Genomic DNA, 15,587 nt, shown 5'->3' on the forward strand with positions numbered 1-15,587 from the left:
TCAAAACTGTAGGAATATGACGTTTGCTTACCTATTACAGAAAGCCTATTTTTCTTCTCTGTCATTCTGAAAACTGTATTATCCAAATCTTCCAGCGATGGCAGAGGCTCAGTATTACTCTGAAGGTGAAAGCATGGAGCAGTTTATTTATCCCTTAAAAAAAAAAAAGAAATCCTCCCACTCTTGTAATTTTTCAGTGAAAGGACTGTTAAGGAGGACGGGTGCTATTTGCTGCCATGCCTACACAACCTTAGCAGCTCTTTTCGGACCATAATTTCAAAAAGCCAGTTACAAAAACAAAGGAATTCAAAGATTTAAAATATGCAAACCCGAGTATTTTAAAACTGGGAAGAAATATTCTATTTCTGTCATTATTATTCTACTTTTGTCATCATTCTAGCCCAGGCATAGGCAAACTCAGCCCTCCAGATGTTTTGAGACTACAACTCCCATCATCCCTGACCACTGGTCCTGTTAGCTGGAGGGCCGAGTTTGCCAATGCCTGTTCGAGCCCATGAAAAAAATGCTTTTGCATCCATCTTTCACACAATGGCAGCTATCAGCAGTAACAGATTAAAAAAAATACAGTCGCTAGCGGTCTTTGAATTGACATAGGTCATGTCTATATCACCCCTTCCTACTGCTTTGGTGAGGCAAGTAGTAGGAAGCAAAAGCCTGCAACTTATAAAAGCAGCAGTGTGCTGCCTAATCCAGTGCTGCCACAGCAATTCATGCCCTCCATAGACTCCCAACCCTGTTCAGGCATTCAAATGTGAGGAGGGGAGCATCCATGAATGAGCAAACTAGCTCTGCATCTTCCCTGCTGCCCACTGTGGGTTCAAATGCAACTATCTGCATCAATGAAGCCTCCTTTACTCATGGAGGCTTTCACATATTTTGGAACGCTAGAACCTCAGGGAACCTTCTTGAGTGTGACCTGAGAGGGTGGAGCTCGGGTGGAGCTCTCTAATCCTCATGTGTTAAGTTAATCCTCATAATGAACACCTGAACAGAGCTTCAGAAAATCAGCCACCTGGATTTCTTCACCTGAGCACATAATACACAAACAACCAAACAAGGCTAGTTCAAAACAGACCAATGGATTTGGATTCATGTGGACATGCCCCAAAGAGCAATTTTAAACACAGAAAGTTCACTTGTGTCATATGATATCTGAATACACACACACACACACACACACACACACACACACACACACACACACACTTCTGTATAAATAACATGTACAAACCTGTGTGTTTCCATGGGCAACAAGCAATATCTTGAGGCTCTTCATATGAACACTTCGATCAAGAAGCTGTACTGCTTTGTCCAGGTCATCCTGTGTAGCTAATGGGATCACCAGCTACAGGCAGAAAAATATACACACAGAACAAGGTCACAATGCAACCTATTCACAGCTGATGCGATAAAGGAATAACACAAACAACTACTAGTCAAGGACCATTCTTTTACCTCATTATTGCTGTAATGCAAATTCATTGACTGTCCAAAGGCAACTTTAGCTTTTGATGCAATATCTTCTAGCTTGACAGGTCTAGGAAACTGTAGAATTCTGTAATACAAGGTATATATAGGTATATGGGGGGTGGGAATCCAGCAACATGAAAACAAGTAGCTATTGATGACAATGATGAAAGTTAAATTTTTGTTCGTGGAACAGTGAAATACCGGGGGGGGGGGGGAGAGCGTGTTTTCATAAGGTGTCACACTCTCTCTTCAAAATCAAATTATTAAAAAGTGCATTTACTGAAAAGACAAAAACAGCACTGAAATTAATAACCCCAAATTCAGTAAAGTGAATCATTGAATGTACATGGTTTCTGCTGGGTAAACTATTGCAATATTCCAGAATACTGCTTCAACCCACCTTACACCAAATAATTACTGCAGCTGAAAAAGTAGTAATCAAATTGCAACTTGCAGAGTGAATTAATGAGCTAATCAGCTCCCGAAGATAGATTTTATCAGCCATTATAAGATTTTCTAAAGTTAGAAAGCCATGCTTAGAAATGATTTAAGACCTGCAGCAGGCTTAAACTATGTGAGTCAATACCTCATTAAAGTAAAACTCTCCTAATTGTGATACAACAACTTGGCCAAGAGTTTCTTGGAAATTAATTCCTATGCCAAAGGCAAAATATCTTGAGGATTTGAAATATATGCTGTGCAGTCATTTGAGGTGAAATACTAACACAGAATAAATTTGTTCACCAAAATAACCTGACGTCAGTTTTTAGCACAAGAACAGAAGCTACACCATTTTCCTGGTTTGATCTCTCTGAACATTACTAATTTACTCAGCAGAAACGGAAACTAGCTGACCATCACAAACACAGGTGCATGAAGGCTCCATTTTCTTTGGGATTCAGGAGTAGCTGGATGCCATAATTGAGCTTACTTTGCATGTGTAATTAGAATTATAGAATTGTAGAGTTTGAAGGGACCCAAGGGTCATCTAGTCCAACCCCCTGCAATGCAGGAATATTATAGGGTGTGCATGTGTCAAAATAAATGATTTTATTAAGATATATTGCTCCTTATTCTATTCTAGGAGCAAAAGACAGCAACACATATATTTCACACATCCATGCATTTTAGCACATTTCTTCTGTTTCTCTTTTCTAAACATTGACATTGGATAGGCATCTCTCTATTCTCTATCACAGTGTTTCTCAACCTTTTTTGGGCCACGGCACACTTGTTCCGTGAAAAAAATCACGAGGCACACCACCATTAAAAAAGTTTAAAAAATTAACTCTGTGCCGCCCTATATTATAATTATGACTGTAAGAAACACTTGCCAAATATTGCATTCCGGCGGGTCAGTGCTGTGTATTGGCAGCCGCCAGGCTCGTTTGCACTGAGCTTTGGGAAAGAGGAGGAGAAATATTGCTTTCCGGCGGGTTAGTGATGTTCATTGGCGGCCGCCAGGCACGTGACAATGCAAATCACCCTTCTCGTCGCCGCACGTCGCGGCACACCAGCCAGCGTCTCACGGCACACTAGTGTGCCGCGGAACAGTGGTTGAGAAACGCTGCTCTATCAAGCTTTGCCAATACTCCATAGAGCTACAAAATATTGTGGGTTGCATCCAATTGGTTTTCCTTCACTGACAGAAGACAATTTGATTCAGTGGAATTTTAGCCAGTGAAACAGGGATCCCAGTAATCATTTAAGAGTCATCTTCCTTTTGCACACACACACACACACACACACACACACACACCACATTCTATAGTCCATACTGTTCTGAAGGGTCCAGTAACGCTTTGCAGCAGATGTGAGAGTTCGAGGGGGGGATTGTTAAATATTGCCTCAGTTCCCATTCCACTGGATCAAAGAGCCTTCCATCTGCCAAGGGTCATCAATTGGATGTGACATTCTGAATGGATTCTGGAAACTTGTGGATTATCTTTTTTTTACCTTTTCTCTCCTCGGTGTTCAAATTTGACTCGGACATCATTCTGTAAAAGAATTACACACATACTAGAAAACAAAGCTGGGAACAAATATTATTTGTGAATATTCCTCCCTGGGTTGCAGACAGCCAACAAATATTCTCACACACTTGAAGCAACATTCTTTGGCAATGGAAGAAAAGCTATTGGGAAGTGGGAATTCAGGATATGCATTGCTCTAGTACACAGGACACATCTGTTTAAGATCTGTTCTGCAACACTATATCCCTTTCATTTACCTCATAATTTCAAAAATATGTACACCACAAGGTGGAACATTCCCAGCAAGTGGAAATCACTCACATCAAATGCAGAAACACATTCTTCATTGTAAGACAAACACATTACAGGATTACCTGTTTTTTCGGTGAAGATGATTTTGCCTTCCCTGTTTCTTGTAGAGGCAATGGAGGGCGACTTGCCTTATGAAGGACTGCCAAATCCTGCATGATTGACTTCAAAGCTTGCTGCTCATCTGTTTAGGGAGGGGAAAAAAATATCTGTACCCACTATTCATAAAATGCCTTTGAAAACAAGGTTTGCTATTTTTAATACCTCCAATAAAATAAGTAGGACCTGAAGATTGTTCTGATTATACAGTACATTTTATTAACTCATATATCTTCAGACTGTCTAATGTCTCAAGAACTACTTCATATTTTAACTTATGTTGTTAACATAGATTTCCAAATCTTAATATACACTTGCAAAAAATTCCAGTTTTCAATGATAGTTTGCGTTATGAACAAAAGACTGATGTGCTTGAGCTAAATTGAGTTGAACTCCAGAACTTACCCATAGCTGCAGCCAGCCAGCAAAACCTTTACTTCAGAAGAATGGTTCTCCCATTAGAACCCTTCTATTGCCTATATGAAAAACAAACACATAAATTACAGCAATGAAGAGAATAAACAGTTCAGAAAGGACTATGATTACAGGCATAAAAAAGAAGATTGCCATGTCCCAAATGTTAAATATAAGAAGCCACCGGAAATTAGCTACAGGTCAGCCACATCCTTTCCCATCAGCTTCTTCATAAAGCAGTATGGGTGAAGACTACTGTAGGAATTACTTGACTACTGTACGTGAATGGCCAACAATGAAATGTTGTAGCTTTTGCTGGATTATTATAGCTCTGCAAACCACAGTCCCTTTCACAGACCTCCAAATTACCATGCAGCAGAGAAGCATTATGTAGGCTCTACCGACACAATAAAGCTGTTGTTGTTTTAACCTCTTCTTGCTCTTAAATCATATACTAAAATAATAAAAGAAACCTGTCTGGACAGATATGACTGTATGGATCACAAGGTGGGGGGCCAACAGAGGTGGTAAACTTTAATAAAGATGAAATATATTTGTGAAGTAAATGCCACTCTCCTTTAGAGAAGGTAAGTACAAAGCTGAAGCCCACTTATAACTGTGTTGTCATAATGATTATATATATTACATTTTAGTCACCTTTCTCAAAACAACCTGAGGTGACATATAAATATTAAAAAATGAAGTTTAAAACGATAGGAAAAATAAGCAAATCCATATAATACTAAAAGCATGCACCCATAAAAATTAAAATCAGAACCAGCAGAAAAATTAAATTTAAGGAAACTAATCAGTACTGACAGTCCATCACATGCCATCAATGCCTGACATAGATAATTCACAGGATTTGTTGAAAATTCAGTGTCCACCAACATTAGAAGACCAAGTTAAGATTTACCCAAGATAAAATTGACTCAACAATAAAATGAAACGCTATGGAGGACAGGTATCCTCTGGATTTGCTTATTTGTCAAACTTAAATCAGGAAGTATGCAGTTAACATAATTGTAGGTTGCTACACTGTTACATGCATATGCTGATTTTGTTTATGTTGGTGTGCCTTATTGATATATTAATATGAATCTTGTTGTTTTATTGACATTGTACACACTTTGGGCCTACTAGTAGTGAAAAACAGATACATTTTACAAATACAATAAAATATATTAATTTCCCACCCTAGTGGCGCCTATGCACCATTCAGAACAGCTAACAATTAAAACCAAGAATGAAATACAATTCTTTTAAAAACATTAACACAATATAATTAAAACAGAGCTAAATTGCAGCAGCTAAAATAGAGATCAATACTAATCTAACCAAATGAAAAAAGAATGCCTGCCTAAACAAAAAGGTTTTTGCCATATACAGAAACACTGTAAAAAAAGGGGGGGGGGAATCATCCAAGTGTTAAAAAATTTAGGTGTAGCTGCAGAGAAGGACATTTATCTAGACCAGGGGTCCCCAAACTACGGCCCCCGGGCCGGATGCGGCCCAATCGGCCTTCCAATCCGGCCCGCGACGACCCCCGCCGCCCGCTGCCGCCGCCCGCTCTCGCAGCGCGCGGCGCAGCGGCAATCTAAAAAATCGGCAAAAAAATCGCCGAAAATCCTTTGTGCGCATGCGTACGGGCCTCTCCCGACCCGGAAGAGGTCATTTCTGGTGCACTTCCGGGTTGGGGGAGGCCCATACGCATGCGCACAAGCGATTTTCGGCGATTTTTTTCCCGCCCGTGTGCGTGTGCGCATGCGCACGGGCGCGCACTCCCCCGCCCTCCGGCCCGCTGCGCGCGCACTCCCCTGCCGTCCGGCCCACCGCGCGGTCGGCGCGGCGGGCACCGGCCCGCCGCTCGGTAAGTCTGGGGACCCCTGATCTAGACCCTAGCAATCAAGCCTGCATCATACTGGGCACCAACTTGGGTGGCTTTAGAAGAGGATTGTACAAATTCATGGAAGATAAGTGGCCATTAGCCATAATGGCTATGCTTTACCTCTATGGTCAGAAGCAATATGCTATGGAATACCAGTGGCCAGAAACCACAGAAGGGGAGAGTGCTCTTGTGTTTGGGTCCTGTTTGTGGGTTTCTCAAAGGCAGCTCACTGTGACAAGGGGCTTGAACTAGATTGGCCTTTGGCCTGATCTGGCAGGCGTTCCTTCTGTTCTTACAGTTGGGACATAGAGAAGAGCATCTCGGTAATATCTTAACGTGAGGGCAGGAAGATACCGGAGGGGGCTGTCCACAGTATCCTGGTCTTAAGGGACCAACACTTTTGATTTATACTCTGAAACAAATCAATAGTCAGTGCAGCCTGGCACAACAGCTGTAACATCATCCCATAAGCCAGCATTCTTGACCAACTAGTTTCAAAAACTTTGGAAAGGTAGCCCCATGGAGAGCATGCTTCAATAATCCAATCTGGATGCAACTATGTCTACATGGTCACCATTACCAGATCTGACATTTTTAGAAATGGACAGTTATCACATCAGCTAAGCAGGACAAAGGCACTCCTGGCTACAACTGCTCTTTGAGCACCAGGCACAAAACAGAGTTCAGAAGCACACAACCCACCCAAACTGTAAACATGATTCTTCAAGGAGAGTACCGACTCATTTGGAACAGGCTGAACCCCTATTTCACAACCCCTTTGTCTTGTCTAGATTAAGTTTCAATTTATTAGCCCTTATACTGCCTATTACTGCCTCCAAACACCAATGCAGAATATCAACAGCTTTCTGTTATAGATGATTGTACAGTAATGCAAATGAAAGTCTGGTTTTATATATGTATTCCTATCTGAACCAACTAAAGCCACAATTCAAAGAAGCTGCTACATGCATGTACAGGAACAGTACCTCCGCATTTGACTCTTTCAGCAGGTTTCCATATGTATTTTTCTGTCCACCTCCATCTCTCTCCCCATCATATCAACTATAAGTATTTTGTACTCACAAAATTTATTTTTTAGCTGAAACACCACTATCCTTGCACAAGAAGAAACCAGCTAACCTTGAAGATTGCAGAAGTACTATCTATCTATTTAGGTGGGAAACCATTTGTTTCTTGCAAGAGCAACCTGCAACACAATTTTGGAGCTTAATTTCCTACTGGTGGTTTCCCATTTGGAAAACCAAATCAGGTAATTCTGAAACCTATCCACTGGGCACAAAATGCTGACTGACTGTCATAAAAAACAACAACAACTATAAACCATGTAGGAGGGGGAATACAATGGCCAGAGAAAGACACAGATATAAAATGGATAGACAAGGCCATTTCACTGTCTTGACAGGTTACTTCCTCGTTCACACATAAACTACCCATTCGCACATAAACTACCCGTACTTTAAAGCAGCGTTTCTCAACCACTGTTCCGCGGCACACTAGTGTGCCGCGAGACGCTGGCTGGTGTGCCGCGACGTGCGGCGACGAGAAGGGCGATTTTGCAGCTGCAAACTCCACCTCCCTGGGCATCCTATTTCTTCGCCCCTTCTAGTTTCCACAGACCAATCAGCTTTCATTATTTCCATTTTCCCCATGCCTCACGTGACAGGATCATCCCAGAATCCTTTAGCCAAGATGGCAGCCCCCAGCAGCTAATAGTGCTGCACGTGTGTCTCTTTTTTGGAAAATCGAGCAGACTTCAAGTAGCTACTTTTAAAATATTCAATCTCCATCATTCAAAAGGTAGTTTGTTGCTAATTCACGGAGGCATGAAGACCAAATCGTCCTCTCACAAGTCCGAGAACATGCACAGGGTAAGATACGGGACGGCGGGGTCGGGTGGGGTGGATCAGAAACCCGGATCTTTTAAGAACTCGGCAGCGCTGACCCGCCGGAAAGCAATATTTGGCAAGTGTTTCTTACAGTCATAATTATAATATAGGGCGGCACAGAGTTAATTTTTAAAACTTTTTTAATGGTGGTGTGCCTCGTGATTTTTTTCACGGAACAAGTGTGCCGTGGCCCAAAAAAGGTTGAGAAACACTGCTTTAAAGTGTCCCCAGGGACAGAAGTGAGAGCTGTTCACAGAAATCCAAGATTCTAATGTATCTGGGATTTAGCACAAGGGTGTGTCTGCCACCTCTCCTCAGAATACTGACTGTTAGATGGGGGACCTGCAGGAGGCAGAGAGGAGAATGGGATAGAGTGGCTGGAACACTGAACAGAAACAGTCCACACTGCATTTGTACAGACTAATAGCAATCAAAATTAGCTAAGTGACAGCCCTTCAGAATATCCATGCAGAGGAGGAAGTTTCACCAGGCTTGAAAGAACCCCAAGGTTTTCATAAATTAAAAACAAAAATTTAGAGGGGAAACCATCAGTAGGAAATTAATCTCCAGAACAGCCCAACGGGGGCTGATTATGCTCAGTAGCCATGGAATACTGGCACTGCATATTGGGGTGGGTAGGACCATAAAGAAGGCTGATCGCCGAAGAATTGATGCTTTTGAATTATGGTGCTGGAGGAGACTCTTGAGAGTCCCATGGACTGCAAGAAGATCAAACCTATCTATTCTGAAGGAAATCAGCCCTGCGTGCTCACTGGAAGGACAGATCGTGAAGCTGAGGCTCCAATACTTTGGCCACCTCATGAGAAGAGAAGACTCCCTGGAAAAGACCCTGATGTAGGGAAAGATAGAGGGCACTAGGAGAAGGGGACGACAGAGGATGAGATGGTTGGACGGTGTTCTCGAAGCTACGAACAGGAGTTTGACCAAACTGCGGGAGGCAGTGCAAGACAGGAGTGCCTGGCGTGCTATGGTCCATGGGGTCACGAAGAGTCGGACACGACTAAACGACTAAACAACAACAACAACAGGGGGAGAATGGAGTAGCCATGCTGTACTGAAGCACCCCACTACAAAATTGTGTTGCAGGTTGCTCTTGCAAAAAACAAATGTTGAAAACTAAAAAAAAGATGGGCTGAAATGAACAACAGAAACATCTGGATATTTTAAGGTCAGAAAGAACATGTGTGTTGAATTACAAAATTCCTCTGTTCCTAACACTTTTGAAACCCGCCTACTGCCTAAACAATTAAGACTGAAGATAAGCAGAAACTTTCATGTATTTGGGTAGTCTTCAGCACTGCACACATTAAGTTGAAACTGTTTATTTTATTTTAAGTATTACTCTCTTCGCAAGCCAAGAATTTCATAATACCAACACTATTTAGCTGGCAAGGCTGTATGGAGATTATCACTGAGAGTTGTTCTTGGTACAGGTAAGGAAAAAAGTGCCCCATAATATTTATCTTATTTGGGGGGGGAAATATTATAGACTGCTTAATGTTAGAAAAATTCTAAGCAGAGTACACATATACAATAAAAGACAGCATAAAATCAATAAAAACAAACAATAAAACACAAGAACACCATCATAAACATACAGGAAACAGAGATACAAAGAGACAGAGTCCAGCCTTAGGGGACAGGAAAGGCCTGGACAAGGTGTGCCTTCAAGCAGATACCGGTAACTGATAGATTGCACAGGGAAGGGCCTTCCAAATGGCAAGGGCAAGCATACAAAATGCCCCCTTCCAATTCATCCCTCAAAGGCCAGATTAAAAGGCTTGGTGGTCCAGAATAGGTCCATGGACTGCAGATTCTCCACCCCTGCCCTAAAATAATCTTTAGGATCCAGTACTACCAATAGGGTTTCAGGTTGATGAGCTAAGAGATCAAACAGCTCTTTCAGGTAACCTGGCCCTAAGTACCCGTAGTTCAAGGCTTTATCTGTCAATTACAATACCCTGAACATAGCTCAGTTCACATACCAACCAATGTAGCAAGTTATGCAGAGTACAAGAGGGTGGGAGCAATAATGTTCAGTTAATAAATGGTTTAATGGTTCTGGCTATACAGACCTCTTTTTTTACATCAAAAAACTTTACAGCTACATTGCTAACCACTTCTTTGCTTTTTGGCATTAAGTTAAATGTGTTCTGTGAGTTATTTTATAGGTGTCATTTTCTACCAAGGTGATAATTAAATCATTTCACAATTTTACAGTTTCTAGAGGAAGTCTGCATCAGCATTTACTTGGGCTGAAAATAGTCTGAATGACAACCCTTTTTGCAATGTTTTAATATTGTAATGTTAACACAGCAAAGAACTGCAAGAATCAAAATACTATTTTTCCTCCCCAAAAAAACATTGCTAAGTTGTTTATCCTATATGCTTCTGCCCTGACATCAATATCTTTCAGCTTGTTATGATCATGAAACAGAATTTTGTTCCTAAGTTAAAATATACAACTGACAGTTACAAATTTGCAGCACTGAAGGGGGGAGTGGCAGTTGAAAATAGAGAAAGTAGAGTGAGAAAGGAGTTGGGGAAGGCTCTGTTGTGTTAGCTTTTTGGTGTTAGCTTATGTGTTGTACCCACCTCTTGTATTTCTCCTTGTTAAAATTGATTTAGACAACAACAACAACAACCCTCAGTGTTCTTACACCCCTGCTTTACTCAAATCTCTGCCACTGTTTAAAACCACATTTTTTGTCTCAGTGTCCCTTCACCCCCGCTTTACTGAAACCTCTGCCATCGTTTGAGTACAGGAAGAATGGGAGAAAACTGAAAGGGAAAAATTGGTTGTTTTAAGCATCTCCCTCAGGTCTCCCTCATGTGAAAGAGATAAAAATGTGGAGCCCTCAATTATTCAATGGTACCTTCACAGAATGCATTTCTGTTCTCATGTGTTGTCTGGTCCCATGTATTTCTGGTCCCATGAAGTTACAGATTTAATGTAGTAATTTAGAAGATACATTTTATTAAGAAGCAAACACCCATATATGTACAACATCCATCAACACAAGCTAACTAGCATACTTGCTCTTAAAATTCTATTCCTCTCTTAAACATATAGTAGCATATCAGCATGGGGTATGTGTGCAAAAGAGGCTACAGAATAGGAGAGAGGCGAAGGCATGGAATTGGTGAGTGGTCTGTCTGTGTGCAAGGCAAAGTTAGAAAAAAATAGGAAGGAGGAGGTAAGAAAAAGGAGTGAAGTTGAAAATGGCGGCAGAGGAAGTTTCAAAGAAGGAGGGTGTAGGAGGCATAGGGGTTAGGATCAAGATGAAAGCAGAGGAATAAAAGGCTCTCCCAGGAGGGGATGGTGGCTGCATCATAACTGGATGGAAGGTGAAAAGGATGGTTAGTGGATGCAATGTATGGGAGGAGGAAGATACAGGAGGTTACTATGGGGATGGACTGTGTGCAGGAGTTGCACAAAAGGAGAGAGGGAAGCATGGATATGGGGATGAAGGTGAAAACAGGCATTCAAAGCAAGGCTACAGAATAGGAGAGGTGGCTTCTGAAATGAGGTTGGGAAAATGAAAAATGAGCTTAACAGTTGCATAGAGTGGGAATGAAAAGCTCTAAAGGGTTAATGTGGGGGAATTCCAGGGGGATTTGTGAGTGGAGAGAGCACAGATACAGTATTCTATAGAAATTCATTATTCCAAAAATGGAACTTCCTTTCTAGCCATTCAACAGAAAATAAGCATGAAATATAAATATCACTAAGTTGTGGTCAGCATCTCTCAGCTTTGATCTTCCAACCAACAATGTTGTGGCAAACCTTGAAGAATTTGTTTGCAAAGTAAGAACGGAAGCTAGATAAATTCCTTACATGTATTTCCACACTTCACAACTCACGGCAAAAGGAGCCCTTTGTTCACTTTCCCTCTTGAAAATACCTGATAGGCAATTCTCATGAATTCACATCAAGAACTCAAGTAAAATGAAATTAATAGGGTAGCACAAATTACAAGCTACAACACATAAAAAACAGCACATTCACCCAATATGCCTTGTCAGTAGAAGTCACTCAACTTGAGCATAACCTCTAACTACACTCCATAACTACACACTGAAATTTGTCACTAGCCAACATGGCCACCAAAACTGCACCAATTCCTACATAAAATCCCAAATCAGGATTAAAACCCCATTTTATACTTCCTGAAAATCAATATCTCATTCTAACATCAACCCTAATCTGTGTTGACATCCTGTTCTTTGAACCACTGTGTTAAACTGTGGCCTACTTATTACCTGATGCTCTTTTGCAAGTATCTTGTGGATTCTTGCTTATTTCCTCTCTCTCTCTCTACCTCATCTCTGCAGTTGAAACCAGATTCCTCTGCTCGATGTGTCTTTGTGTGCACGTGTGGTAGCAGGGCAAAAAGACACTACTGTATATAAAAAGCTTTTTCCATTCTCAGGTAATTGTACACACAGTGTGACTTATTCCCAAATAAGTATGCTTATGCCAAGACTTATGGTCTAGAGAACTCACAAACCTCACCTCCTTTCCAAAGACACACATGCACAGGCCAAAATCCCAGCCACACTCTTGATACATTTGAGTAGGTAGACACACACACATATAAACGCAGGATGGCATAGAAAGAAATCACAATTTACTCCTCCCCTTTCTTCCTCAATGACAACTCAAGGGTCCTCCCAAACCCCGAATCCGCTAATACTTTCGGTACTTTGCTTTTCCCAATTACAACCACAACCAGGAAAAGTGAAGAATGACCCACTAGAAATAAAGCTAATATATATTATAAATATAGGTTACATGCATGGCTAGGAGCTCCAAAGTGTGTGTGTGTGGGGGGGGTCCTCCTACACCAAGAGCAGGAGGCTCCTTTCCCCATCTCGTCAGACACCAGAGCAGGCGACATGAACGCGTGCGCACACACACCACCTACCTGTGGGGCAGAGACGAGGAAGTGGGGGGGGGGAGGCGGAGGGTTCCCTCCCCCCCAGAAGCCGGCAGCTCCAGGCCTCGAACACCGGAGGGGTCCAGGATCTTGGCTTTCAGCTGAGGCCAAACCCACTCTCACCCCTCACCGGGTGTCAGGGGGGACAGCAGGCCCAGCAACACCCCCTCCGCAGGGGGGCAAGCAGCACGTCGATGCGGGGGGAGGGGGACAGACCCACAAAAAGAGCCAGGGGGGGAAGGTGGAAGTGGCCAATGAGGCAGCGGCCCCCCTCACTCACCCCTGCGCTACCCGGGGACCGGAGGGGGAGGGGAAAAAAGCGCGCAGGGAGCCCCACCACCCCACCCGTTGCCCCTCTCCTATTCCAGCAGACCTTTCCCCCACCCCTCACAAGCAACCCCTGTTCTTTTTCCTCCTCAAGATCTCCTTTGGCTCCGCCTCCCCCCACGCAGGAGCCCGTGACTCCCGTACACACACAAGACGGAACGTCTCAACGTCACGACGCACGTCGCGCCTAAATAAATAAATAAATAAGTGGCACGAAGGAGGGAAAGAGCCGCGTTGCCCTACGGAGATTTTATTTGGAAAGGGGCTCGCGGGTGTCCTTAAGAAGCGCGTTCGGAGAAAGAGTCCCCCGAAAGGATAGCTTTTGTAACCCATTGAAGTCGTAGGACCACAACTCCCAGCAGCTCCACCATGACGACATAGCCAATAATTAGGGATGATGGGAGTTGTAGTTTCGGTGACGTCTGAGAACACCCCCCGCCACTGCCCACAGCGTCCAATTGCCAGTCGGGGTGGGGGGGATAAAAAGGAAACCCGGCATCTATGATCTCCTCTGAGCGCAGAGCTCACTCTGGAGGTCTTGGGAATTCTAAAATGGTTTTAAAAAATTTTTTAAAAAATCCATCGCTTTGTGCTATAGAACTACCAGCTGAGGATAAACGCACTCCTATATAAAAGCAGAAGTTCTTGTATTGGAACTCAAGTCTGCAAGTTGCAGGATTCAAAGAAGTTAACTGGCATTTCCATTGTAAAACTGATCTGGATCGTATATTTGTAAAACTGGATTTTACTGGGAAGAAATTTCCGGGTTAATTGTAAATGTTTTCTCCCTCTAGAAAAAAACAATGGAGAAATCCACAATTTTAACATAGAGCTCTCCTCAAACAAGGTAGAAAAAGTCAGCAGAACTTCATACTCTTCCTTGATCATGTCCCGATTTCTTGTATATATTGTTAAATATATTTATTTTAGTAATTAGAGTTTTAAAAACATAGTGCTTTTGCATACGACTGCATATTGGAGCTGGCCTGACAGGTTGATTTGATGAGGCAAATGAATAAGATTGAGCTGAAGGGTGTTTTGCATTAGGCAGCCTTGAGTGGAAATTCAGCTCTGCTTCTCACCTCAGCTTCACCCCCTACAAAATCCTGTTTCTCCACTGATTTCTATGGGTAGCGCTCGTTTCCGACCCCACTGACATTCCCTTGTGCGAACCCTGAAATTCTCCGTCTCGTTAATGATAAGCTTCTCTATAATTCTTAACTCTATGTTGCACAAGCCAGAGCTCTCCGTACCTCGCGAGCGACGCTCGCCACACAGTGGCCGTGACGCTAATAGCGAATATCATAAGACGCATGCGCAGTTTCCCCTACCGCCTTGTGGGTCTCTTTGGGGCAGTGACTGCCTGCCTCTTTCCCGCCCTCGGATCGCAGGTTCGATCCCCACCGACAGCCGCTCGCAGCCTGGGGAGAGCGCGTGCGTGTAGGGATGCTGTGCTGACGACGCATGTCGCCATGCAGCCTCCTCTGGTCAACAAGCCAACAGAACTCGCATGGCCTAAGTTGGCTTATTCGGGAGCCAATTTTTTATCATTCTTGTTTTCTGTATAATTATTTTTTAAACACGTTTATGGGCAAGGTGCAGAAATTCTGAATATTAAGTTGCCTATAAATAGGCGAAATGTAATAGTCTGGCTAGATGGAATTGGAAACACAGCCTTTTCCATTCTGGGAACCTGCTGTAGTTCTAGTAAGCCTTATACCTGTACTGTGTTTTGAATTATGGTGCTGGAGGAGACTCTTGAGAGTCCCATGGACTGCAAGAAGATCAAACCTATCCATTCTGAAGGAAATCAGCCCTGAGTGCTCATTGGAAGGACAGATCGTGAAGCTGAGGCTCCAATACTTTGGCCACCTCACGAGAAGAGAAGAATCCTTGGAAAAGACCCTGATGTTGGGAAAGATTGAGGGAACTAGGAGAAGGGGACGACAGAGGACGAGATGGTTGGACAGTGTTCTTGAAGCTACGAACATGAGTTTGACGAAACTGCGGGAGGCAGTGCAAGACAGGAGTGCCTGGCGTGCTATGGTCCATGGGGTCACGAAGAGTCGGACGCGACTAAACGACTAAACAACAAATACTGTGTAATGTATACTGTGTCTATATACTGTATACTATATTATACTTTGTATATATATGTACACCTTTCTCTTAAACGTTTTCTTTGCATAAACCCATCTGAAGGAAACATAACGAATGG

The 15,587-nt window shown here is 42.8% G+C and overlaps 1 protein-coding gene across 1 annotated transcript in view; it reads right to left on the reverse strand.

The window, feature by feature from the left end:
- Positions 1-13,478, reverse strand: part of MAP3K2 (mitogen-activated protein kinase kinase kinase 2) — a 31,588-nt gene extending 18,110 nt beyond the window's left edge. The window contains exons 1-7 of the mRNA XM_035128290.3: positions 13,031-13,478; positions 4,278-4,348; positions 3,839-3,957; positions 3,448-3,488; positions 1,477-1,576; positions 1,253-1,366; positions 32-119 (exon numbers count right to left, since the gene is read on the reverse strand). Of these exons, the coding sequence (XP_034984181.1) occupies positions 32-119; positions 1,253-1,366; positions 1,477-1,576; positions 3,448-3,488; positions 3,839-3,957; positions 4,278-4,281 (466 nt within the window). The 5' untranslated portion in view covers positions 4,282-4,348; positions 13,031-13,478. The remainder of the gene's footprint in view (positions 1-31; positions 120-1,252; positions 1,367-1,476; positions 1,577-3,447; positions 3,489-3,838; positions 3,958-4,277; positions 4,349-13,030) is intronic.
- Positions 13,479-15,587: the final 2,109 nt, after the last annotated feature.

Source organism: Zootoca vivipara, chromosome 1 (assembly GCF_965207765.1).
Source record: "Zootoca vivipara chromosome 1, rZooViv2.hap1.1, whole genome shotgun sequence".
Classification (NCBI taxonomy): Eukaryota; Metazoa; Chordata; class Lepidosauria; order Squamata; family Lacertidae; genus Zootoca; species Zootoca vivipara.